The 27,821-nt window shown below is 44.4% G+C and overlaps 1 protein-coding gene across 5 annotated transcripts in view; it reads left to right on the plus strand.

Annotated features, from left to right (window-relative positions):
• The window catches only part of LOC147111934 (sister chromatid cohesion protein PDS5 homolog B-like), a 249,945-nt gene that overhangs the window by 109,582 nt on the left and 112,542 nt on the right, over positions 1-27,821 (plus strand). For all 5 annotated transcript variants that reach the window (XM_085999339.1, XM_085999336.1, XM_085999338.1 and 2 more), the window contains 2 exons: positions 2,179-2,273; positions 27,305-27,450. In XM_085999339.1, coding sequence (XP_085855465.1) covers positions 2,179-2,273; positions 27,305-27,450 — 241 coding nt within the window. The remainder of the gene's footprint in view (positions 1-2,178; positions 2,274-27,304; positions 27,451-27,821) is intronic.

A 27,821-nucleotide genomic window follows, 5' to 3' on the forward strand; every position in this document is an offset into this window, starting at 1 on the left:
TTGTTACGAATGCTGTGTGCATTCAGATAAAGAACCTTTAATGTTTTCTTTTTACCATTTTTCCCGACTCTGACCCTATTTGCTGGTGCACTCTTATGCTTGTTCGCTCTGTCCCTTCCTGTCACACTCTGGTTATCGCTACCCTGCACTATTGCCTTGTCCTTTCTGTTTAACTTCCCAAGTTTCCCCTCACCTGAACCCTTACCACCCACCCCCCCCCCCCCCCCCCCCCAACTATTTAGTTTAAAGCCTTATCTGCAGCCCTAGTTATTCTATTCGCCAGAACACTGGTCCCAGCACGGTTCAAGTGAAGCCCGTCCCAATACAACAGCTCCCTCTTTCCCCAGTACGAGTGCCAGTGCCCCATGAATCAAAACCCATTTTCCCACACCAATCCTTGAGCCACGCATTAAACTTTCTGATCTTATTGACCCTATGCCAATTTGCTCGTGGCTCAGGTAGTAATCCAGAGATTATTACCTTTATGGTTCTGCTTTTTATATTAGCTCCTGGCTGTTCATACTCCCTCAGCAGAACCTCTTTCTTAGTCTTAACTATGTTGTTGGTACCTACGTGGACCACGACAACTAGATCCTTCCCCTCCCATTCCAAGTTCCTCTGTATTCGCGCCAATAGTGCGTCTCCGCCATGTTTTAGCGCCTCGGCGGGGATTCCATCTGCTCCTAAGGCCTTGTTCTTCAGTTGTCGGATGGCCTTTTCAACCTTATGCCAGGCATGAAGCAGGCGGAGGATGGTGACAAACTTTTGAGGGCAGCCTAATTTGAGGAGGACATTCCATAATCCCTCACGGTTGATGGTGTTGAAGGCCTTTGTGAGGTCAAAGAAGGCCATGTACAGGGGTTGGTGCTGTTCCCTGCATTTCTCTTGTATTTGACATGCGGTGAAGATCATGTCCATTGTGCCCCTTAGTGGGTGGAATCCGCATTGCGACTCTGGGAGTTCCTCTCCAGCCCCGAGGAGATGTCCTTAACCCTGACACCAGACGGGCAACACAGCCTTCGGGACTTGTGCTCTTGGCTGCGGAGAACAGTATCTATTCCCCTAACTATACTGTCCCCTACCACTACTACATTCCTTTTTACTCCCCCAACTTGAATGGCCCCCTGTACCATGGTGCTGTGGTCAATTTGCTCATCCTCTCTGCAGTCCCTGCTTTCGTCCACACAGGCTGCAAGAACCTCGTACCTGTTGGACAAGTGCAAGGGCTGAGACTCCTCCAATGCTACCTTCTGGATCCCCATACCTGCCTCACTCGTAGTTGCACCCTCCTGTCCGTAACCACGGAGCAAATCTGAAGTATTTAACCTAAGGGGTGTGACTGCCTCCTGGAACGAAGTGTCCAGGGAACTTTCTCCCTCCCCAATGTATCGCAGTGTCTGGACTCTCGCTCACACACACACACTCGCTCACACACACTGACCATCTCCCCGCCCCCCCCCCCCCCCCCTCCGAGCACCCCGCTGCAAGGGTGGTAGAAGTTTGGAACTTTCTTCCGCAAACGGCAATTGATGCTAGATCAGTTGTTAATTTTTATTCAGAGATTGATCACTTTTTGTTAACCAAAGATATTAAGGGATATGGGCCAAAGGCGGGTACATGGAGTTAGATCGCAGGTCAACCATGATCTCTGTGAATGGCGAAACAGGCTCGAGGGGCTGAACGGCCTATTCCTGTTCCTATGAGCTCCCCTCCCCCTCTTCGATCCTTTTCTCCCCTCCTCAATCCGCATGCCTCTTTTTCTTCCCCCCCACCCCGATCCCCTCTCCTCCCTCCACATGGAGCAGAGGAAAGCGTGCCAGTGCAGGCCGTAGCCACCGCACCGTTTGGTACTGCGCAAACGCGATCGAATCAAATGCGCATGCACAGAGGGAGCCAAAAATGCCGCGGAAATAATCACTCCAGAAAAAGGAATTTTGGATAGATGCTTCAGCTGGCTAACAACTGTGTGTAATTATAGTTGCAGTCAATTGTGCTGCTAGCAACCAAAACTTTACCATATTCTACCATTGTTGGATCTAAGAGAACTTATTCCTGTGTTTTTAGTAGTACTAATGGGTGACTTTAAAAATATTACTTACTTTGGTGAAGATATTCATTAAATAGATTCAATAAATTTAAGTTTCTATCCTCTCATTATATATTCAATTTTCCTTGTAGATTCAATGACATCCACGTTCCTATCCGCCTTGAATGTGTGAAGTTTGCGAGTCACTGCCTTATGAACCATCCTGATTTAACAAAAGACCTTACTGGTAAGTATCCAGTTGACTTTAATTTGTAAATAATATACTGCTTTCTTAACTAATAATTGAAAACGAAATCCACTTTTATTTTGTTTTCCTTTGTTGTGTCGCCATAGTAATGGGAGAGTGAATCTTTGTGATGTCCCAAAAAGATGGAGTGAAAGAATGTGTTGAAGACTTGTTGGTGAACTTAATGTGGTTAAATATGTACCCAGTAAAACTGTGTGCATGACAAAAATTGGGAAAGCAGAAGAAATTGTTATGGTGTGCAGCTGTTACTAACCAGGTTAAGTAACAAGAAGAACTTGCATTTATATTACACTTTTAATGTAAAAAAAAGTCTCCTAGTAGTTCACTGTTGCAATCATAAAATGGATATCGAGCTGAAGAAGGAAATACTAGGGTTGACTAGGTGGGTTTTAAGGCGAGCCTTAAAGGGGGGAGAGATTGGTGGATGGCTGCACGAGGGAATTCTAGAGCATGGGGACTGTGCTGAGGTGGCTGAAGGCTTAGCTGTCAATGGTGAGGCAAAGGGAGGGGGAGGAACTTCAAAATGAGCCAGAAGCACGACGAGTTCTAGAGTGATTACAGGACTGGAAGAGGTTACAGAGATAGGGAGGCCATGAAGAGATTTCAACACAAGGATGAGAATTTTAAATTTGAGGCTGGAATTTGGGAGACTTTGTAGGTCAGTAAACACAGGATTGATGAGTGGGTGGGACTTGGTGCCTGATGGGATGTGGGCAGCAGAGTTTTGAATGAGCTAAGGTTTATGGAGAATGAGGATGTGAGATTAGCCAAGAAAGCATTGTAATCAATGCGCCTGGAACTGATGAGGGTTTGAGCAGAAAATGGGCTGAGGTAGGCAATGTTATGGAGATGGAAGTAGGCAGTATTTGTGATTGAGAGAATATAGAATTGGAGGTGGAGGTCAAACAGGAAGTCACGGTTGTGGACAGTCTGATTCAGCTTGAGATGGTGATGGGGGAGCGGGATAGAATCAATAACCAGGGTATGAAGTTTGTGGGGACTGAAAACAATGGCTATGGTCTTCCCAATGTTGAACTGGCGGAAATTGCAGTGCATCCAATACTGTATGCTAGACAATCGGTCTAACAACACCAAGGCAGTGGAGAGACCGAGGCGGCGGTACGGTAGAGCTTGGTTATCCACTTGGGTGTGGAAGATGACCCTATGTTTATGGATGATGTTGAGGGCCAGCAAGTGGATGAGGACGATTAGGGAGTCAAGGATATATCCTTGGGTGATTTTTGGAGGTGATGGTGGTGGGCAGGAAGAGAAGCCATTGCTGGAGATGCTCTGCTGACGGTTGGTATAGTTAAGAGTGGAAGCACACGAGGGCAGCCCCACTGAGCTGGACAATGGAGGCGAAGCGTTGGAAGAGAATGGTGTGGTTGACTGTGTGAAAGGCTGTAGAGCAGTTAAGGAGAACAAGGAGGGATCATGCACCACGGTCAGTCACTGACAACGTCACTTGTGCTTTGAGTTAGGGTTGTTTCAGTGCTGGAACAGGGATGGAAACCTGATTGGGAGAGTTTCAAACAGGGAGCTGCAGGAAAGATGGGCACGAATTTGGGAGGCAACAGTGTGCAAGTGCTAGGCTACATCTTCAGGGAATTTGACTAATGGCTGAAACAACAACTTATTTTTATTGTAGATCTTGGTGTGACATTTATTCTATTATCTGCAATTTTGAGTCCCTAATCTTCAGAAGGAGAAGGATTCTTTGCAAAGATTTCAGATATGAACAACATGCATGATTATGGAGTTTGTGATCTTAGTAATGGAAAGAGACTCTCCAGAACTGAACAGGGCTTTGATTGGAGAAAAAATTGAGGGAAAGATAATCTGGGTCTTTAAAGTCCTAAAAGATATGGACAGTGTGTGAGATTTAATTTGGACTGTGACAGTAGGGCTCAAGTACAAAATCAGTCAACCTCAAGGAAGGTAAATTTCAAGAATTCCCTTTTACCCCCCACAGAGTCATGGAAATGTGGAACACAACCAGAGCTGAAGTAGTTAATACTGTGATCTTAGCTCCAAAAAAGAACACAATAAATGCAATCTTGTCCAGAATGGGATTGAAGGTTGTAAGGCCAAGTATGGACAAAGATAATTCAAGTCTCCACTGAAATTTAAGGTTTTTGTGCTGCTGGAACCAAGAATATTTCATGTGTTGATGGAGTATGAATAAATATTCTGGAGTTTAGTTTGGGATCAGGGGAGAAATTGTACAGCGCTTACCCTAAGGAAATTAAGACCAGGCCATTTGCTTCCACAGACCACATAAAATCTAGTCCATTGTGAATTCAAGCAACCTATTAAGAAGAATATTTTTTATTTCACAAGGTATGATTTATTTCTAGTCATTTCCATTAATTTGAGGCTGTAGTAATTGGAGATCAATACATTTAGATAAACATTTTAAGTTCCTTGCATCACAAAACACATGCTGGGAACCATTGTGTTGATAAATACTTATTCTTTAGGCAGAGATGCCAACAATTCTCTTTTCCCTTCAAAAATCAACATGAACAGTAAGGTTACAAGATATTTTGTACTTTTAGGCTTAAAGTGAAAACTTAACATCATGGTGCTGTGCTGCTGTAGGTTAGAAGAGTGATTACTGCAAACAAAAGACAAAATACAGTTCAAAAGATCTGATTGCTGATAGCATGACCTTTTGACATGGAAAATGCAAGAGCTTCTATAATGAACTGCATTGCAACTTTTTTATTTTTAACTTGCTGTTTGTGTAGTAAAATCCATGGACGTGGTAACAGGGCACTTGGAAAATGACTACGATTAGGCAGAGTCAGCACAGTTTTATGAAAGGGAAATAGTGTTTGACAAATGTATTAGTGTGTTGAGGGTGTAACTGGCAGTGTAGATAAGAGGGAACTAGTGGATGTGGTATATTTGGATTTTCAGAACACATTCAGTAAGGTGCCACACAATAGGTTGATACACAAGATTAGGGCTCGTGGGATTGAGAGTAATATATTAGCATAGATTGAGGATTAGTTAAAGGACAGAAAACAGAGCAAGAATAAATGGGTCATTTTCAGGATGGCAGGGTGTAACTAGTGGGTTGGTGCTTGGGCCTCAGCTATTTACAATTTATATCAATGATTTAGATGAGGGAACAGTATTATATGCAAGTTGCTGACATTACAAAGATAGGTAGGAAAGTAAGCTGTGAAGAGGATGCAGAGGTTGCAAAGGGGATATAGTAATTGAGCAAGAAGGTGTCAAATGGCGTATAATGTGGAGAAGTGTGAAATTATCTACTTTTGGTAGGAAGAATGGAAAAGCAGAATATTTTTTAAAAGCAGAGACTAGTAAATGTTGGGATGCAGAGGCATTTGGGTGTCCTTGTACACAAATCACAGAGTTAATATGCAGGTCCAGCAAGCAGTTAGGAAGGTGCATAGTATGTTGGCCTTTATTGCAAGGGGATTGGAGTGTAAGAGTAAGGAAGTATTGCTGCAATTATGCAGGGCTTTGGTGAGGAAAGATTGAGTAGAATGGCCCTATATTCTCTGGAGTTTAGAAGAATAAGAGGTGATGTCATTGACACGTATAAAATTCTTTAAGCGGGCTTGACTGGGTAAATGCTGAGAGGCTGCTTTTCATAGTCATAGAGTTATACAGCACAGAAAGAGGCCCTTCGGCCCATCGTGTCCACGCCGGCCATCAAGCCCTGTCTATTCTAATCCCATTTTCCAGCACTTGGTCTGTAGCCTTGTATGCTATGGTGTTTCAAGTGTTCATCTAAATGCTTCTTGAATGTTGAGGGTTGCTGACTCTACCACCCTTTCAGGCAGTGAGTTCCAGATTCCAACCACCCTCTGGTTGAGAGAGTTTTTCCTCAAACCCCCTCTAAACCTCCTGCCCCTTACCTGGAAACTGTGCCCCCTAGTTATTGACCTCTCTACTAAGGGGAAAAGTTCCTTTCTATCTACCCTATCTATGCCCCTCATAATTTTGTACACCTCAATCAGGTCCCCCCTCAGCCTTCTCTGCTCTAAGGAAAACAACCCCAGCCTGTCCAGTTTCTCTTCATAGCTGAAGCGCTCCAGCCCAGGTAACATCCTGGTGAATCTCCTCTGCACTGTCTCCAATGCAATCACATCCTTCCTATAGTGTGGCGACCAGAACTGCACACAGTATTCCAGCTGTGGCCTAACTAACGTTTTGTACAGCTCCATCATAACCTCCCTGCTCTTGCCTTCATTAGCCGAGGCATAGAATATAAGTATCCCATATGCCTTTTTAACCACCTTATCTACCTGTCCTGCTGCCTTCAGGGATTTATGTACATGCACACCAAGGTCCCTCTGACCCCCCTGTCTTTCTTAGGGCCCTACCATTTATTGTGTATTCCCTTGCCTTGTTAGTCCTCCCAAAATGCATAACCTCACACTTTTCAGGGTTAAATTTCATTTGCCACTGTTCTGCCCATCTGACCAACCTGTCTTTATCGTCCTGCAGCCTGAGGCTTTCCTCCTCGCTATTTACCACTCCACCAATTTTCGTGTCATCTGCGAACTTACTGATCATACCTCCCACATTCATATCTAAACCATCGCCACTGTACTGCACACTGCCTTATCACACCTGGATAAGAGGAACACCTATGTGAGAATGTTGTTCATTGATTATAGTTCAGCATTCAATACCATTATCCCCTCCAAGCTTGTCAACAAGCTCAGTGAGCTAGGACTTAACACCTCCCTGTGCAACTGGATCCTGGACTTCCTGACTGGCAGACCCCAGGTGGTGAAAATAGGCAGTAACACCTCCTCAACACTGATCCTGAACACAGGAGCTCCCCAGGGTTGTGTGCTCAGCCCCCTTCTGTACTCCCTGTTTACTCAGGATTGCGTGGCCACGCACAACTCCAACTCCATCATCAAGTTTGCTGATGACACTACCGTTGTAGGCCTGATCACAGATGGCGACGAGACAGGCTACAGGGAGGAGGTAAGAGCTCTGGCAGAATGGTGCAAGTACAACCACCTCCCCCTCAACATCAGCAAAACAAAGGAGATGATCGTGGACTACAGGAAGGGGGAGGGACACACCCCAATCTACATCGAAGGGGCTGAGGTGGAGAGGGTCAGCAGCTTCACATTCCTGGGTGTATTCATTACGGAGGACTTAACGTGGTCCCATCACATCGACGTCATAATGAAGAAGGCATGCCAGCGCCTATTATTCCTCAGGAGACTGAAGAAATTTGGAATGGCCCCCCAGACTCTCACCAACTTCTACTGGTGCACCATCGAGAGTATCCTGTCTGCCTGCATCACTACCTGGTATGGCAACTGCACCGCCACAGACCGCAAGGCTCTACAGATGGTGGTGAAAGCTGCACAACATACTATAGGAATTAAACTACCTGCTGTCCAGGATATCTACCCCGAGAGGTGCCGGGGGAAGGCCCTGAGAATCATTAAAGCCGTGAACCACCCCAGCCACAACCTCTTCGCCCTGCTCCCGTCCGGTAAGAGATACCGAAGCATACGGTCTCTTACCAGCAGGTTTCGAAACAGCTTCTACCCCCAGGCCATAAGACTCATGAACGTATTATTTATTACTGTTGTTTTATTTATTATTACTGTATTTCTATTAGTATTTTATCATTGTTATGTCATATTTATTCCAATGTTGGGAGGACTCGTAAAAATCAACATTTCATTGTGCAGTACACACGTCTGCTGCATATATGACAAATAAAATTGAATTGAATTGAATCATTAATGTACACTACAAACAGCAAAGGACCCAGCACCGATCCCTGCGGTACACCACTGGACACAGGCTTCCAGTCACAAAAACAACCTTCGACCATCACCCTCTGCCTCCTGCCACGAAGCCAATTTTGGATCCAATGTGCCAAATTGCCCTGGATCCCATGGGCTTTTACCTTCTTGACCAGTCTCCCATGCGGGACTTTGTCAAAAGCCTTACTGAAGTCCATGTAGACCACATCAACTGCACTACCCTCATCCACACATCTAGTCACCCCCTCTCAAAATTCAATCAAATTGGTCAGACATGATCTCCCCCTGACAAAGCCATGCTGACGATCCTTGATTAATCCTTGCCTCTCCAAGTGGAGACTAATTCTGTCCCTCAGAATTTTTTGCAGTAATTTCCCGACCACTGATGTTAGGCTCACTGGCCTGTAATTCCCTGGTTCATCCCTACTACCCTTCTTGGATAATGGTACTATGTTAGCTGTTCTCCAGTCCTCTGGCACCTCCCCTGTGGCCAGAGAGGTTCTGAAAATTTGTCAGAGCCCCTGTAATCTCCTCCCTTGCCTCACACAGCAGTCTGGGATACATCTCATCAGGGCCTGGGGATTTATCCACTTTTAAACTCGCTAAAACCGCTAGTATCTCCTCCCTCTCGATACTAATTTGTTCAAGTATATCACAATCCCCCCTGCCTGATTTCTATGCCTACGTCGTCCTTCTCCATAGTGAACACAGATGCAAAACATTCATTTAAAACCTCACCTACATCTTCTGGCTCTACGCACAGATTGCCACTATGGGCCCTACTCTTTCCATGGTTATCCTCTTACCCTTAAATCCAAAGGTGTGTTATAAGTATATTTCCTTTATTTTGCCTGCCAGTGTTATTTCATGCCCCCTCTTCGCTCTCCTAATTTCTTTAAGTACCCCCTGCACTTTCTATACTCCCCTAGGGCTTCCACTGTTTTTAGTCTTTTGTATCTGCCAAAAGCCTCCCTTTTTTTCCTAATCCATTCTCGTATATCCCTTGACATCCAGGGTTCCCTGGGTTTGTTGGCCCCACCCTTGACCTTTATGGGAACATGTTGCTGTTGTACTCCATTTCTTTTCTGAAAGACTCCCACTGCTCTGATGTGGATTTTCCTACAAGTAGCTGATCCCAGTCCACTTTGGCCAGATCCTGCCATATCATATTAAAATTGGGTTTCCCCCAATTTAGAACCTTTATTTCCGGTCCATCTTTGTCCTTTTCCATCACTACCTTAAAAGTAACCATAATTCGGTGAAAGTCACCAAAATGCTCTCCTACTGACACTTTTACCACTTACCCGGCTACATTCCCTAGAATTAGGTCCAGTACCGCCCCCTCTCTTGTAGGACTTTCTACATGCTGGCTCAAAAAGCTCTCCTGGATGCACTTTAAGAATTCCGCACCCTCTAAGCATTTCACACTCTGACTATCCCAGTTAATATTGAGGAAGTTGAAATCCCCTACTATTATTTCTACACTTCTGAGATTTGACTGCATATCTGTTCCTCTATCTCCCCCTGACTGTTTGGGGGCCTGAAGTACATTCCCAGCAAAGTGCTTGCCCCTTTTTGTTTTTAAGTTCTACCCATATGGCCTATTAAAGGAACCTGCAAAAATATCACCCTCCTTACAGCAGTAATTGACTCCTTGATTAATATTGTGACACCACCTCTGTTACACCCCCCTCTGTCTCGCCTGAAGATTCTATACCCCGGAATATTGAGCTGCCAGTCCTGCTCGTCCCTCAACCATGTCTCTGTGATAGCAACAATATCATACTCCCATGTGTTCATCAATAACTTCAATTCATCTGCCTTACTCGCAAGACTCCTTGCATTAAAATAAATGCCATACTCCTTTTGTGTTGTTACATATTTGCTCTGCCTTCCAGGCTGACTTGTTTTTTCCTCTATATTTGGCTGTGCATCACCCCCCTACTATAGCTCCACTCCTTATCCCATCCCCCTGCCAAGTTAGTTTAAACTCTCCCCCCCCGCCCCCCCCCCCCAACAGTACTGGCAAACCTCCCCGCAAGGATGTTGGTCCCGTTCCGGTTCAGGTGCAACCCGTCCGACTTGTACAGGTCCCACCTTCCCCAGAAGCAGACCCAGTGATCCAGAAAACTAAAGCCCTCCCTCCTGCACCAACTCTTTAGCCACGCATTCATCTGCTCTATCCTTCTATTACTATATTCACTCGCACGTGGCACCGGGAGTAATCCAGAGATTACAGTCTTTTGAGGTCCTGCTTTTTAATCATCTACCTAGCTCCCTAAATTTTTGTTGCAGGACCTCCTCTCTCTACCCATGTCGTTGGTACCAATGTGAACCATGACCTCTGACTGTTCACCCTCCCCCTTCAGAATGCCCTGCAACCGTTCAGTGACATCCAAGACACTGGCACCGGGGAGGCAACATACCATCCTGGAGCCACGTCTGCGGCCACAGAAACTTCTATCTGTTCCCCTTACGATAGAATCCCCCATTACCTGCTCTCCCACTCTTTCCTCCCCTCCTGTGCAGCTGAGCCACTCGTAGTGCCACAGACTTGGCTCTTGCTGCATTCCCCTGAGAAATCACCTTCCCCCATCAGTATCCAAAACGGAAAATCTGTTGGAGAGGGAGATGGACCCAGGGGACTTCTTCACTACCTTCCTAGTTCTTTTACTCTGTTTGGTGGTCACCCATTCCCTGTCTGCCTGTGCACTCTTTACCTGCGGTGTGAGCACCTTGTTAAACGTGCTATCCACGAAGATCTCAGCTTCGCGGATGCTCCACAGTGACTCCAGCCGCAGCTCCAGCTCCAAAACGCGGATTTCGAGTAGCTGCAGCTGGAGACACGCCCTGGACACCAAAAGTGTCCCTGACTCCAACATAGCACAGGAGGAGCACTCCACGCTGCCGAGCTGCCCTGCTATGTCCTACCCTTAATTTACTCCCTTTAAATTAAAGAATATTAAATACGCTAGGGACCTTACTTCCCTTTAAACACTACTTACTCTAAACTAGAGACCTTACTTTTACTTTAATGACTGGAATGTAGAAATACTCACCGCTGGTTCTCTGTCCCCTCCGTGCAGCTTTTCAGCTCCTGCTCCCCTGGAAGCTGACATAGATGGGGGTAAAAAAGAACACCTCCCTCCCCAAATTCCCTCACTCACCAAACTCGCAGCTTAACACTCTGTTCCGATTTGCACTCCGTGACAAACTGCACTCTAGCTGGCTGAAGTGTTTAGAACTAGGGATCATGTTCTCAGGATAAAGGATTGGCTAGCGGCCAATTAGGACTGAGATGAGGAGCAATTTATTCACTCAGCGGGTTGTGAATCTATGGAATCCCCTACCCCAGAGGGCTCTGGATGCTCAGTTGGTGAAGCTATTCAAGACTGAGATAGATAGATTTTTGAACACTAAGGGAATCAAGGGATATGGGGATAGGGCAGGAAAGTGAAGTTGATGTAAAAGTTCAGCCATGATCTTCTTGAATGGCAGAGCAGGCTCGAGGGGTTGACTGGCCTACGTCTGCTCCTATTTCTGTGTTCTTATGTTCAAGTTTCTCAGACTCTTTCTTTAAAGGAGCTGTACGCTTTAGTTTTGATCAACTGAAACTCCATGCAGTCAAGAGCTTGTTGCATAATTTTCTCAGCAGGAAGATTACATTTTTCTGCAATGATTTAATCCATGATTTTGGAGAAGAAAAGCTTAATTCTGACATGCTTGCACCTGATTGGCTCAAATGTAATTCTTAAAACTAACAAATCATAGAAACATAGAAGATAGGAGCAGTAGTAGGCCATTCAACCCCTCGAGCCTGTTTCTGCCATTTAATGAGATCATGGCTGATCATCCAAATTCAGTACCCTGTCCCTGCTTTCTCCTCATATCTCTTGATACCTTTAGCCTTAAGAAATATATTTAACTCCTTAATTCTGGTGTATGTGCCTTTAAGAGCAATTGTGGTGTATGTGCCTTTTTAGAGCCCCAGGTGTGAGTAATGCCGGTAATTGCCACTTGGGCTATATAAGCCTGTGTATTGTGTATATCCTTTAGAACCCCCCCCCCCCAGACTTGCTTAGTAAATACCTATGAACCAACTCCTGTCTTCAGTGTCTTTATCTACACACGGACACTACAGTGGCGACAAGGATGGGATTCGAACCCACGCGTGCACAGCACAATGGATTACAGAGGTGGTCCCTTTTTCTAGGGGCACACCAATACAACATTGAATACAAAGGGTCAAAACAGCATGGGAATGCTGACGGTTTATCGCGCCTACCGTTGCCAACGATAGAAGAGGCACCTACAGTAGACCCAGTGGAGATATTCCACTCTACCATAGTGGAATGTCTACCGGTGACAAATTCTGCCATTGAAAGGGAGACAAGAAATGACCCTACTCTCTCACGGGTCTACGATTTAACAGTGAAGGGATGGCCAGCACATGGCGAACCACTGTTGCCAGCATTCTCGCAAAGAAGAGAACAACTGTCAGTGTGCCGAGGAACCTTGATGTGTGGATCCAGAGTGGTGATTCCACCCAAACTCCAGGATAAAGTACTAAAGGAGCTTCACGAGGGGCATCTGGGTGGAGTGAAAATGAAGAACCTAGCTAGAGCGTTTGTATGGTGGCCAGGTATCGATGGAGACATCGAAGACATGACCAAGAGCTGCCTAGGATGCCAGAAGGTCCAAAATGCTCCGCCACAGGCCCCTCTACATCCATGGGAGTGGCCCTCATCTCCCTGGCAAAGGGTGCACATCGACTTTGCTGGTCCATTTATGGACTCAATGTTCTTAATCGCAGTTGATGCACACTCCAAGTGGCCGGAGGTAATAAAGATGTCCTCCACCACCACGGAAAAAACCATCACAGTATTAAGGACCATATTTGCCAGGAATGGGCTGCCGGAACAGATATGTTCTGATAATGGACTGCAATTTGTGTCCGAAGAATTCAGAAAGTTCTTAAAGAACAATGGGGTAAAGCACTACACGTCCGCCCCATACCATCCCGCCACCAATGGATTGGCTGAAAGGTTTGTCCAGACCTTTAAGAAGGCCATAAAGGCCATGGGTAATGAAGACATAAAACTTCAGCACAAGGTGGATAACTTCTTATTTGCATATAGGAATGCAGCACACATGGTTACCAACCAAACTCCCGCCATGATGTTCTACAATAGAAACCTAAGATGCCGGCTGGATTTGGTGAAGCCCAACATCCGAAGGGACGTGGAGAACCGGCAGTTTCAGGGCATGAATGAAAGGCCAACTAGGGCCTTCCAGATATGCCAACCGGTTTTGGCCCGGGACTACTGTACCGAGAAATGGCAGCCTGGAACTATCTGCACACGACTAGGACCACTGATGTATACCGTGGACATCGGAGAAAGCATAATAAGGCGCCATGCTGACCAAATCATCAAGTCATCCGAAAAAGGACAACCTACACCACCACTCTATACATCTACCGATGAAGTAGAGATACCCATATCTACCTCCGATCCGGTGATACTGGAACCCGATGAACCCGACACTGGCATTCAAGCCGAATCAGCCTTGCCAGAAGAACCTACTACACCACCAGAAACTACTACACCCCCGAGGCGTTATCCGGACTGAGTCAGGAAGCCTCCTGAGAGACTAACTTATAATTAATTAATACAGCAATGTATTATTTTGCATATAACATGTAATTAATAATTACTTAAAAATATGATGTACTGGTTAACTAAAAGGGGAGGAATTGTGGTGTATGTGCCTTTTTAGAGCCCCAGGTGTGAGTAATGCCGGTAATTGCCACTTGGGCTATATAAGCCTGTGTATTGTGTATATCCTTTAGAACCCCCCCCCCCCCCCAGACTTGCTTAGTAAATACCTATGAACCAACTCCTGTCTTCAGTGTCTTTATCTACACACGGACACTACATTCTTGAATATATTTAATGAATTGGCCTCCACTGCCTTCTGTGGTAGAGAATTCCACAGGTTCACCACTCTCTGGGTGAAGAAATTCCTCCTCTATCTCTGCCCTAAATGCCTTACCCCTTATCCTTGGACTGTGACCCCTGGTTCTGGACTCCCCTGTCATTGGGAACATCCTTCCTGCATCTAGTCTGTCCAGGCCTGACAATTTTATAAGTTTCAATGAGAATCACAATTAAACAGATGGGCAACATAAAAGTAAGAAAAGTGGGTACTTAAACTTCCAATGAAAAGTTACTAAGGATGTATGCAAACTAATCTCGGGCATTCTTAAGGGGGAGGGTGAGCAGGCAGAGGTCGTGGTCCACATTGGGACCAACGACATAGGTAGGAAGGGGGATGAGGTCCTGCATCAAGAATTTAGGGAGCTAGGTAACCGATTAAAGAGCAGGACCTCAAAGGCTGTAATCTCTGGATTACTCCCAGTGCCACGTGCTAGTGAGTATAGGAATAGGAGGATAGAGCAGATGAATGCGTGGCTGAAGAGTTGGTGTAGGGGGGGAGGGTTTTACTTTCCTGGATCACTGGGCCTGCTTCTGGGGAAGGTGGGACTTGTACAAGTCGGACGGGTTGCACCTGAACCAGAGCGGGACAAATATCCTTGCGGGGAAGTTTGCTAGCACTGTTGGGGGGGGTTTAAACTAACTTGGCAGGGGGATGGGATACAGAGGGGAGCTGAAAGAGGGGGTGATGTGCTGCCAATTATAGAGAAAAAAACAAGTCAGCTTGGTAGACAGGGCAAATATACAAGGGCAAGGCTGGATGGCATCTATTTTAATGCAAGGAGTCTTGCAAATAAGGTGGATGAACTGAAGGTGTTGATAAACACATGGGAGTATGATATTGTTGCTATCACGGAGACATGGTTGAGGGAGGGGCAAGACTGGCAGCTCAATATTCCAGGGTACAGAATCTTCAGGCGAGACGGGGGGGGGGGTGGGGGGGGTAGCAATATTAATTAAGGAGTCAATTACTGCAGTAAGGAGGGATGATATATTGGCAGGTTCCTCTAATGAGGCCATATGGGTGGAGCTTAAAAACAAGAAGGGGGCAAGCACTTTGCTGGGAGTGTACTATAGGCCTCCAAACAGTCAGGGGGAGATAGAGGAACAGATATGTAGGCAAATCTCAGAGAAATGTGCAAATAATAGGGTAATAATAGTGGGGGATTTCAACTTCCCCAATATTAACTGGGATAGTCAGAGTGTGAAAGGCACAGAGGGTGTAGAATTCTTAAAGTGCATCCAGGAGAGCTTTTTGAGCCAGCATGTAGAAGGTCCTACAAGAGAGGGGGCGGTACTGGACCTAATTCTAGGGAATGTGGCCGGCCAAGTGGAAGAAGTGCTAGTAGGTGAGCACTTTGGTGACAGTGACCATAATATGGTGAGATTTAAGGTGGTCATGGAAAAGGACAGGGATGGGCCGGAAATAAAGGTTCTAAATTGGGGGAAGGCCGATTTTAATAGGATAAGGCAGGATCTGGCCAAAATGGACTGCGATCAGCTACTTGTAGGAAAATCCGCATCGGAGCAATGGGAGGCTTTCAGAAGGGAGATTGAGATCATACAATGGCAACATGTTCCCGTAAAGGTCAAGGGTGGTTCCAAAAACCACAGGGAACCGTGGATGTCAGGGGATATAAGAGAATGGATTGGAAAAAAAAGGAGGGCTTTTGGCAGATACAAAAGGCTAAAGACGGAGGAAGCCCTAGAGGAGTACAAAGTGCAGGGGGATACTTAAAAAAGAAATTAGGAGATCAAGGAGGGGCCATGAAATAACACTGGCGAGCAAAATAAAGGAAAATCCTAAGATGTTTTATCAGTATATTAAGGGTAAGAGGATAACTAGGGAAAAAATAGGGCCCATTCGGGACAAAAGTGGCAATCTGTGTGTGGAGCCGGAAGATGTAGGAGGGGTTCTAAATGAATTTTTTGCATCTGTTTTCACTATGGAGAGGGACGATGTAGACATAGAAATAGGGCGGGGGGACTGTGATATGCTCGAACACATTAACATCGAGAGGGAGGAGGTATTGGCGGTTTTAGCAGGCCTAAAAATGGATAAATCCCCAGGCCCGGACGAAATGTATCCCAGGCTGCTGTGTGAGGCAAAGGAAGAGATTGCGGGGGCTCTAACACACATATTCAGAACCTCTCTGGCCACAGGGGATGTGCCAGAGGACTGGAGAACCGCTAATGTAGTTCCATTATTCAAGAAGGGGAGTAGGGAAAAACCGGGGCACTGCAGGCCAGTGAACCTAACATCAGTGGTGGGAAAATTATTGGAAAAAATTCTGAGGGACAAAATTAGTCTCCACTTGGAGAGGCAAGGATTAATCAGGGATAGTCAACATGGCTTTGTCAAGGGAAGATCATGTCTGACTAATTTGATTGAATTTTTTGAGGGGGTGACTAGGTGTGTGGATGAGGGTAACGCAGTGGATGTGGTATACATGGATTTCAGTAAGGCCTTCGATAAAGTCCCGCACAGGAGACTGGTCAAGAAGGTAAGAGCCCATGGAATCCAGGGTGCCTTGGCACGTTTGATACAAAACTGGCTTAGTGGCAGAAGGCAGAGGGTGATGGTCGAAGGTTGTTTTTGTGACTGGAAGCCTGTGGCCAGTGGGGTACCACAGGGATCGGTGCTGGGTCCCTTGCTGTTTGTGGTCTATATTAATGACTTGGATATGAATGTAAAAGGTATGATCAGTAAGTTCGCGGATGATACAAAAATTGGTAGGGTGGTAAATAGCGAGGAGGGTAGTCTCAGTCTGCAGGACGATATCGATGGGTTGGTCAGATGGGCGGAACAGTGGCAAATGGAATTTAACCCGGAAAAGTGCGAGGTGATGCACTTTGGGGGGACTAACAAGGCAAGGGAATACACAATGAATGGTAAGACCCTAGGCAAGACGGAGGGTCAGAGGGATCTGGGTGTGCAAGTACACAGATCCCTGAAGGCGGCGGAACAGGTGGATAAGGTGGTAAAAAAGGCATATGGGATACTTGCCTTCATTAGCCGAGGCATAGAATATAAGAGCAAGGAGGTTATGATGGAGCTGTATAAAACACTGGTTAGGCCACAGCTGGAATACTGTGTGCAGTTCTGGTCGCCACACTACAGGAAGGATGTGATAGCTTTGGAGAGGGTGCAGAGGAGATTCACCAGGATGCTACCAGGGCTGGAACGCTTCAGCTATGAAGAGAGACTGGGCAGATTGGGTTTGTTTTCCTTGGAGCAGAGGAGGCTGAGGGGGGACATGATTGAGGTGTACAAAATTATGAGGGGCATAGATAGGATGGATACTAAGGAGCTTTTTCCCTTAGTAGAAGGGTCAATAACTAGGGGTCACAGATTCAAGGTAAAGGGCGGGAGGTTTAGAGGGGATTTGAGAAAGAACTTTTTCACCCAGAGGGTGGTTGGAGTCTGAAACTCACTGCCCGGAAGGGTTGTGGAGGCTGGAACCCTCACAACATTCAAGACGCATTTGGATGAGCACTTGAAATGCCATAGCATACAAGGCTACGGACCAAATGCTGGAATATGGGATTAGATTAGACAGGGCGTGATGGCCGGCGCGGACACGATGGGCCGAAGGGCCTCTATCCGTGCTGTATAACTCTGACTCTATGAGAAGTCGGCAACAATTTAAAAATAAATGCAATCACTTCATTTTTTAAAAAACTTCTTTTAGCCACCATTTTGGACTCGTTAAACTGAGAAACCTCACACTGGAAATGGGGTTTGTAACACAAATATAAATTAAGATTTACAAGAAAGCAATTCAGTTTAAATACATAATGGCATGCATCCATGCCTGCACTCCCAGAATTTTTGTCTTGTTGTTTGACAACAAGACTGGCCTTTCAGAGGATAATGCGATTTCTGATTGTAAGCCGAGCTTCCTTCTCCAGTCCTGTTTATTGTGGAAATTTACTGAGGCGAAAAACCCTGAGCGAAATCATTTCTGCGACTAGTGAAAGAAACAAGAATGTTTTGCAGAAGTGAAGTACTGCGGATGCTAGAAATCTGAAGTAAATACAGAAAATGCTGGAAATACTCAGCAGGTCAGACTGCATCTTTGAAACAGAGTTAACGTTTTGGGTTGATGACCTTTCGTCAGAACTGGAAAAAGTTAGAGATGCAACAGGTTTTAAGCAACTACAAAGGCGAGGGGAGGAAAGAATAAAAGGGAAGGTCAGTGATGGGGTGGAAGGCAGGAGAGATTAAATGACCAACGAGATGATGGTGCAATACAAAAGGAGATGGTAATGGAACAAGTAAAGATACAAAAGATTTGTCCAGAGGAGGTGTAAATGGGAATATCAAAATCATCAGCAACAGCTGCCATCTGGAAAAATGGGAGCAGAGGTTATGATCTGAAATTGTTGAACTCAATGTTTCGTACCGAAGGCTTTAAAGTGCCTAATAGAAAGATAAGGTGCTGTTCCTCAAGCTTGTGTTGAGCTTGATTGGAGGAGGCCAAGGACAGAGGTCAGAGTGGGAGAATCTGTTTTGTTTTATTGTCTAATTATTAATTAAGGTGAAGTATAAACTTTTTTGAGTTAACTTTGCAATGGAAATATCGATGTTTAAGGGGTTGTTAATAAATACAGCATCTTGCATGTGTGACAAATGAAACTGCACTTTGAAATCATAGTCATAAGAGTCATAACGGCACAGAAGGAGGCCATTCAGCCCATCGAGTCTGTGCTGGCTCTCTGCAGAGCGATCCAGTCAGTCCCATTCCCCTGCTCTATCCCCGTAGCCCTGCAAGTTTATTTCCCTCAAGTGCCTATCCAGTCTCCCCTTGAAAACATTGAGCATCTCCGCTTCCACCACTTCCGTCGGCAGCGAATTCCAGGTCATCACCACTCGCTGCGTAAAAAAGTTTTTCCTCGCATCCCCCCTGTATCTCTTGCCCAAAACCTTAAATCTGTGTCCCCCTAGTCCTTGTACCATCAACTAGTAGGAACAGCCTTTCCCCATCTAGCCTGTCCAAATCCATCATAATCTTGTACACCTCTATTAAATCACCCCTCAACCTCCTTTGCTCTAATGAAAACAAATCCAGCTTCTCCAACCTGTCCTTGTAGCTAAGATCCCCCATCCCCAGAACCATTCTGGTAAATCTCCTCTGCACCCTCTCAAGGGCCTTCACATCCTTCCTAAAGTGTGGTGACCAGAACTGGACGCAATACTCCAGTTGTGGCTTACCAGCGCTTTATAAAAGGTTCAGCATAACTTCTCTACTTTTGTACTCAATACCTCTATTTATGAAGCCAAAGATCCCATATGCTTTGTTAACCACTCTCTCAATATGTCCTGCCACCTTCAGGGACCTATGCACATTAACTCCCAGGTCCCTCTGTCCATGCACACTCTTTAAAACTGTGCCATTAAGTGTATATTGCCTCTCCCTGTTCCTTCTGCCAAATGCATCACTTCACACTTCTATGTATTAAATTCCATCTGCCCATTCTGCTAGCCTTTCTATGTCCTGTTGCAGTCGATTGGTATCATCATCACTGTTTGCCACACCTAAGTTTGGTGTCCTCGGCAAATTTAGAAATTCTATTCTGTATTCCACAACTCGCTGTTTTCTGTCCTTGAGCCAATTCCTTATCCAAGCTGCCACTGACCCACCTATTCCATGAGCCTCAATTTTGTTAACCAGCCTTCTATGTGGTACTTTGTCAAACGCCTTCCGAAAATCCATGTAGACAACATCCATTGCATTCCTTTCATCAATCCTCCCTGTTATTTAATCAAAAAATTCAATTAGATTAGTCAAACATGATCTGCCTTTTACAAATCCGTGTTGGCTCTCCTTAATTAGCTTAAACCTCTCCAAGTGCCTGTTAATTTTTTCCTTGATTAATTATTGTTTCTAAATCTTTACCCACCACTGGTGTTAAACTGACCGGCCTGTAGTTACTAGGACTGTTCTTGCACCCTTTCTTGAACAATGGTGTCACATTTGCCACTTTTTCTAATCCTCTGGCACCTCCCCCGCATCTAGGGAAGATTGGAAAATTATGGCAAGCCCTTCTGCTACCTCCTCCCCATTCCCTTAGCAACCTGGGATGCAAGCCATCTGGACCAGGCGACTGTCCACTGTTGAAGGGTCCCAGACCTGAAATGTTAACTCTGTTTCTCTCTCCACGGATGCTGCCTGGCCTGCTGAGTTTTTCCAGCCTTTTCTGTTATTTTATATATATATTTCACCCCTTCCATTGCTTCTACCTTTTCCACTTCTACCAATATTTTGTCAGCATCCATCTCCTTAGTAAACATCGATACAAAGTACTCATTGAGTATTCTAGTCTTGTCCTGCGCCTCTAAGCATATATGACCACCTTTGTCTCTAATAGGCCCCACCCCAACTCTTACTACCCGCTTACTGTTTACATGCCGGTAGAAGATTTTCGGGTTCCCTTTTATGTTAACCGCCATTCTACTCTCATATATTCTCTCTTTGCCAATCTTATTTTCATCTTCACATCCCCTCTCAACTTATTGTATTTGGTCTGGTTCTCCCTTGAAGAATTCACCTGACATGCATCATACACCCCCATTTTTTGTTTCATCATCTTCTCTATCTCCCTCATCATTCAAGGAGCCCTTCCTTTGGTTCCCTTACCCTTCCCTCTTGTTGGAATGTACCTAGCCTGTACTTGGAACAGCTCCTCCTTAAAGATCACCCATTGTTCCAGTACAGTTTTTCCTGTCAGTCTTTGGTTCCATTTTACTTTGGATAGATCCTTTCGCATCCCATTCAAGTTAGCCCTATTCCAGTTTAGAAGTTCCACTCTCGATTGTTCCTTGCTCCTCTCCATTGCTAATCTAAATCTTATGATACGATGATCACTCATACCCAAGTGTTCTCCCACAGACACTTGGTCAACCTAGCCCACCTCATTCCCCAGCACCAGATCCAGCAATGCCTCCTTCCTAGTTGGGCCAAGAACATATTGGTCAAAGAAATTCTCCTGAACACATTTCAGAAATTCCTCCCCCTCCTTTCCCTCTACCCTAGCATTATCCCAATCGATATTTAGGTAATTAAAGTCCCCCAATATCACCACTCTATAGCTCTTGCATATCTCTGCGCTTTCCCTGCAGATTTGCTCCTCTACCTCCCTCTCACTATTCGGAGGCCTATAGAATACCCCCAATAGTGTGATCATACTCTTTTTACTCCTCAACTCTAACCAAATGGAATCTGTCCTTGTCCTCTCAAGAACATTCTCCCTTTCCAACACTACAATGTCTTAATCAGCACTGCCACCCACCTCCATTTTTTCCTTCCTATCTTTTCTGAACACCTTGTACCCTTGAATATTAAGTGCCCAGTCCTCACCATTTTTAAGCCACGTTTCCGTTATTGCCACAACATCATATTGCCACACGGCTAATTGTGCTTGTAGCTCACCAACCTTATTCACCACACTTTGTGCGTTTACGTACATTGATTCTAAACACATTTTTGAATTTTTCATAGTCTTTCTTAGTATGCTCCTACCTAATATGGTACTACTTCCGCCTCTGGTACTACTTTCTTCTCTAGTACTATCCAACACACTCACTCTTTTATGCACCTTATTCCTCTTTTCTACTCCTATATGCTGGTGCCCATCCCCCTGACATGCTAGTTTAAACCCTCCCCAGCAGCACCAGCAAACCTCCCCGCGAGAATATTGGTCCCAGCTCTGTTGAGGTGTAACCCGTCCGGCTTGTACAGGTCCCACCTTCCCCAGAAATGGTCCCAATGCCTCAGGAATCTAAAGCCCTCCCTCCTGCACCATCTCTTCAGCCACGCATTCATCTGTTCTATTCTCCTATTCCTGTACTCACTAGCCCGTGGCACTGGGAGTAATCCGGAGATTACTACCTTTTGAGGTCCTGCTTTTTCATCTTTCTCTTAGCTCCCTAAACTCTACCTGTAAAACCTCATATGGACAACGACCTTTGGCTGTTCACCCTCCCCCTCAGAGTGCCCTGCAGCCGCTCAGTGACATCCTTGACCCTGGCACCAGGGAGGCAACATTTTATCCTGGAGTCACGTTTACGGCCGCAGAAACGCCTGTCTGCTCCCCTAACTGTTGAATCCCCTACCACTATTGCTCTTCCACTCTATTTCCTCCGCTCCCCCACCCCCGTGTAGCTGAGCCACCCGTGGTGACGTGGACTTGATTTTGGCTGCGCTCCCCAGAGGAACCCTCACCAGTACTCAGAACAGAATACTGGCTGGAGAGCGTGGTGCACTCCGGGGACTCTTGCACTACCTGCCTGGTGGTCCTCCTTCTGTCTGGCGGTCACCCATTCCATCTCTGCCTGCGCACTCTTTAAGCTACGGGGTGACCAGCTCTAGAAACGTGCTATCCACGTAACTCTCGGCCTCGTGGGATCACCGCATTGACTCCAGCCGCTACTCAAGCTCCGAAACCCAGAGCTTGAGTTGCTGTAGCTGGCAACACTTCCCGCACATGTGGTTGTCCAGACCACGAGAAGCATCCAGGACGTCCCACATGGCACAGAATGTACAGTCCACGGGACTGAGCTGTCCTGCCATGCCTCTATTTAATAGACTAAGAACTAACTTAGCAGAAATAAAACTTAACAAAAAACACTCGCCAGCTACTCCCCAATCAGCTCCTTCCTTTGTGCCAACGTCACTTTTTCTATCTGACGTCCCTCTCGAATTCTGCCTCTGTTGAGTTGTTGCGCCTCTCGCTCTGCTCCCACTCTGGTCTTGCCCAGCTCCGCTGCCTCCTCCCAAATAAGTCTAGACTTATTTAATTTAATTAATTTAAGTCTTTAATCAACGATTATTTGTAGTTATATTAATTAGTTTAACTAGTTAAGCTATAAATTTAATACAGTACTCTAGTTTCCCGCTCCTAGTGTAAACCATTGTCCTAGGTTAGAGAAAAAAAACCTCAATACTCACCAACCAATCACCTACCTGCTGTCCTGTGACGTCACTCCTCGTTTTTTTGGACTCCTGGATTTTTTTTCTTCTCTGCTCCAGTTCCCGGCTAGGTACGCTCCCCCTTGGCTGCTCGCAGTGCGTTTATGTGTCCTTACTTATAATCTTTATATTGCTTATAATCTTTATTTTAAAATGTGAACATATTTACACCAGCTGCATTTAAAATTTTATTTTTCTTGGAATGCAAAAGCAACCAGCTTAAAAAATAATTGATGTAAATTCTGGAAGGGCTATAACTACTTTCACATTTGGAGGGAGGTTCTGACAAGTCCTGGATTTAAACGTAATAAAGCAAATTCCTTCAGTAATACTAAACAGCATTGAAGATATTTGGTGGGATGAAGGAAATAAGCAAATTAGTTAAATTAATTTTATATATTTTTGGGTTTGCTTTAAACTTTGTCTATAAAGAGCTGTTCTCCCATGTTACATGTATAGATTTATTTATGCAAACTGGCATTTATTCACCTACCTGCAGTCGGTGAAGAAACCCCTTTTCAAGGACCAAACGGAAACATTTGACACTTTCCAAGCTGATCTGTTATTGCCAAATTGTCCCTTCATTGGTGATATGAGTCTCGCCTTGTAATGTAATCTCTAACTCTCTCTGAGCAATGCCACAGGAACCTCTGGATGTGGGAGAGGCTGGCAGTGCTGCATTTATTGCCTGTTCCTCAGCTACCCTGAGAAGATGGTGATGGGCCTTCCCTTTGAACTGCTGCAGTCCATGTGATGATGGTGCTCTGATGATAATAGGAAATTGCAGGATATTGACCCAGTGACAATGAAAGAACTGATATGTCCAAGTTACAAAGGTGTGACTTTCCTTTCTTGGAAGGGAACTTGGCAGTAATGGTGTTCCCAAGACATTGTTGTTCGTCCTTCTCGTTGGTTGAGGTTGCAGGGGAGGTAGTTGCTATAGCTGAGTTGCTGCAGTATATCCTGCAGATCAATCATCCTGCAGCTACAGTTCGCTGCTGATGGATGAGGTTGTTATCGAGCCTGCTGACAGGGACGCTAATCAAGTGAACTGTCTTGTTCTGGATAGTGTTGAGTTTCTTGAGGGTTATTGGAGCTGCACTTGTCTGGCAAATGGTGAATACTCCACCACACTCTGATTTGAGACTTGTGGATGTGCTTCGAGAGGTCACTTGTTGTAGAGTATCCAGCCTCTGCCCTGCTCCTGTAATCATGGTCTTGATATTTTTGGCCCAGTTCAGCTACTAGTCAGCAGTGGCTCTCAAAATGGCGATGGTGGGGAACTTGGCAGTGGTGGTGCTGTTGAAAATCAGGGGGAGATGGCTGGGCAGCTATTGAGGAGGAGTTGTTTGATGGCATGGCATGGGGAGAAGAGGAAGAAATGGGGAGAATTGCGCCATCATCAAATTAACCATTCCGGTAACCTCTTTGGTATTATCCAACTATACTAATGGATCGAGCAAATCAACACATTGGCTATGCAATAGGGGACCTCTTTGATTTATTTTTTGGCCACTAATAGTTTTTCCACTGTGTAATTGTTTTGGAATCAATACTTACAGCTCTGAATCTGAGTCAACACCTAATCTCCAATGATTTACATATGTTCCTCATACATTTCACATCTTGCACACTTCACCCATATGAAATGCAGGAGCATTATATACCATAGATCTCAGTTCCTAATTAAACAGGTTTTGCCAAACCCTCCAATCCAGTTTAATACTTGAAGTGTGCAAGGTGTGAAATCCATGGGAGTAATAAACGGCAGCTAAATGGATATTAGAAGATTGGTGTTATTTGGCACTATTCAGATCAGAAAACGAGGTTTGCATTGATTACCTGATAGGCAGATGAAGTGTGTCAGCTTTGAAATACATGGGTTATTCTAACCTCAGTTTATTAATTAGCTGACTTTAGAGTAGTATGCTAAGCCTTCTAAATGTTTAAAATGCTGATATTTACAAAATCTATCCTGCAGTGTACTGAACACAGCATTAGTATTAAATAGTTTTTTTTCTATTTATTTCAATTTCTTACTGTGCATTTCCTAGTGTGTTTAATGTGCCAATGTGAATCTATCAGTCTGCCAACAGCAACTGCTGGGCACATTGGAACTTAAACATACCAGGATATTCAATATTGTAACTTTAAACTTTTAATTTGATAAGACTATTTTATCGTTGAGATGCATTGTCAGTACATTATGGTAAGCATAGGAACAGGAGTAAGCCATTCAACCGCTCGAGTTTATTCTGCCTTTCAGTTCGATCATGGCTGCTTTGTACATCAACCCCATTTACCTGCTTTTGCTCCAAGACCCTTGAAACCCTTAACCTAATAAAAATCTATGAATCTCTGTCTTGAAAGCTTCAATTGACCCAGCATCAACAGCCTTTTGGGGGATGAAAGTTTCAGATATCTACTACCCTTTGTGCGAAGAAGTGCTTCTTGATTTCACTCTTAATGGCCTAGCTCTAAATTTAATTCTCTTCCCCCTCTACTCAATTGAATTGAACGCTCTATTGAATTGAATTGAACGCTATCACTTTAAAGAAAAATGTCACCAGTTTAGCTAGCTGCTACTTAACATAGCTGTCTCAGCTGGCCAGATTAAAAAGTTCAGCTTGCTATTAAGGTGAATGTTACTGTACCTATTAATTTTCTTTTATATTTTAAGAACATCTACCCAAGCAGATGAGGCATTATTAATTATTTGCAGAGCAGAATAGTTCAAGGATATTAGTAATGTCGGTATATATTAGTGTTGGTGAACTGTTAAGTATGTTCAAAACTGGTACTTTTTAAATTTGATCAAGGCAGGAAACTTATTTTTCTGGAGCACACTTTCTTACAGCCCCCCCCCCCCCCAACTGGTGACCAATGGTTGAGAGAATTCTTCAGACAGCAGAAACCTATCTGACTTTGTTTTTTGAAGATGTGTTGACAAAATCTGCAGGAAATTAGTTTTCTGCTAGCTTTTTCTCCCTCCACTGATGAAATGCTGTGTTACAGCAAAATGCTCCAACTAGTGGCCCGATTGTGGAATCCAATTCAAATCCTACTCGAGACCAATCAGAAAACTCTTCCTCTGACTAAAAAATCCTTTGTTCTTCCTGTCCAGACATTCTCGCAAAATAATTGTTCTTTCCACCCGGTGTAATTCCCTCCCTAAACCTCTCTGTGCCTCTAGCTCTCCTTTTAAGATGCTTCTTAAAACCTACCTCCTTGACCCTTATCTGCCTTAATATCTCCTTGTGTGGCTCGCTGTTGAATTTTGTTTCATAATTGCTCCTGTGCAGCGCCGTGGGATGTTTTACTATATTAAAGGCTCTCTATAAATGCAAGTTGTTGGAACTCCACATCATGTACAATCTCAAGCCACGAAACAAGGTACTTGTCTCAAAGCCTCAGTTTACTCTGCTCAAGGAGTATGCAGGAACGGCATTCAGTGACCTTCCTTAAAAAATTCTCTGTAAAAGAAGCTCCTGAATGTAGCTTGTTGCTCCCTTTAGCCATTTCTTCACCGCTCCCCCTTCCCCAAACAACAGGGTTGGGATGGGAGCACAAACCTTTGTACAGGGTAATAGTATTGTGCTTCAACATACTATTATCCCCTCATTTATGTTTTTCTTTTAAAAAACAGGATTAAGCTGATATAAATCTAATTTTGAGGGGCTTTTTTGTTCCTTGCTTTGTGCAAATAATTTTATTTCTGTTGCAGATTGGATTCAGAGAAAATAATTTTAGAAAAGTTTTGCTGTTTCAGTCCCAGAATCTGTGTGTAGTAAATGAGGAAGTAGTCGGTGCTATTTTACAACTAATCTCTCATTTCTGGTGTTTGCACCACATCTATAAATACAACTTAGATATTTTTTTAAACTTTTCAATTTGTTCATTGTCAAATGTTCTACCATTATTAGGTATTACTTGCTTACTTCACCAATTGCAAAAAAGCAAGCATGAAGGGAATTTTTTTTTATATTTTCCAAATGTTCGTGAAAACACCAGTAAATATAGGAATTTCACTGCAGTTGCATATGGTCCAATTTTAATAGGGATATATATTACTGACTAATGGGAATGTTTACTGAACCATTTAGAATGCACTGATGAGATTCATTATCAGACAATGAATGTAGTATTTTACTAAATATTTTGGGGGGGGGGGGTGGCGGGGCGAGTGACTTAAGATTGGAAAGCAGGATTTGATATTGTATGTTTGGAGCTGAGCTGTAAAATTTGATTATGATCTTTTACAGAATTTCTCAAAGTCCGATCACATGACCCAGAAGAAGCAATAAGACATGATGTCATTGTATCCATTGTAACTGCTGCTAAAAAAGATCTCTCGCTTGTTAACGACCAACTGCTAAACTTTGTAAGAGAGAGAACATTAGACAAACGGGTGAGAGAAGATTTAATTTTTTTTCTTTTTTCTTCCCCTTTCCCTTGAAATGTTTCATTATTTAAAAAGAAAGACTTGCATTTCTATAGCGCCTTTCATGACCACTGGACGTCCCAAAGTGTTTTACAGCCAATTAAGTACTTTCTGAAGTATAGTCACTGTTGTAATGTAGGAAACTTGGCAGCCAATTTACGCACAGCAAGCTCCCACAAACAGCAATGTGGTAATGACCAGATAATCTTTTTTTTAGTGATGTTGCTTGAGGGATAAATATTGGCTAGGACATTGGGAATAACTCCCCTGCTCTTCTTCAAAATAGTGCCATAGGATCTTTTATGAGCGAGCAGACGGGGCCTCGGTTTAACGTCTCA

The sequence above is a fragment of the Somniosus microcephalus genome, chromosome 10 (genome assembly GCF_052327205.1).
Source record: "Somniosus microcephalus isolate GS21.2 chromosome 10, FLI_Smic_1.0, whole genome shotgun sequence".
NCBI lineage: Eukaryota > Metazoa > Chordata > Chondrichthyes > Squaliformes > Somniosidae > Somniosus > Somniosus microcephalus.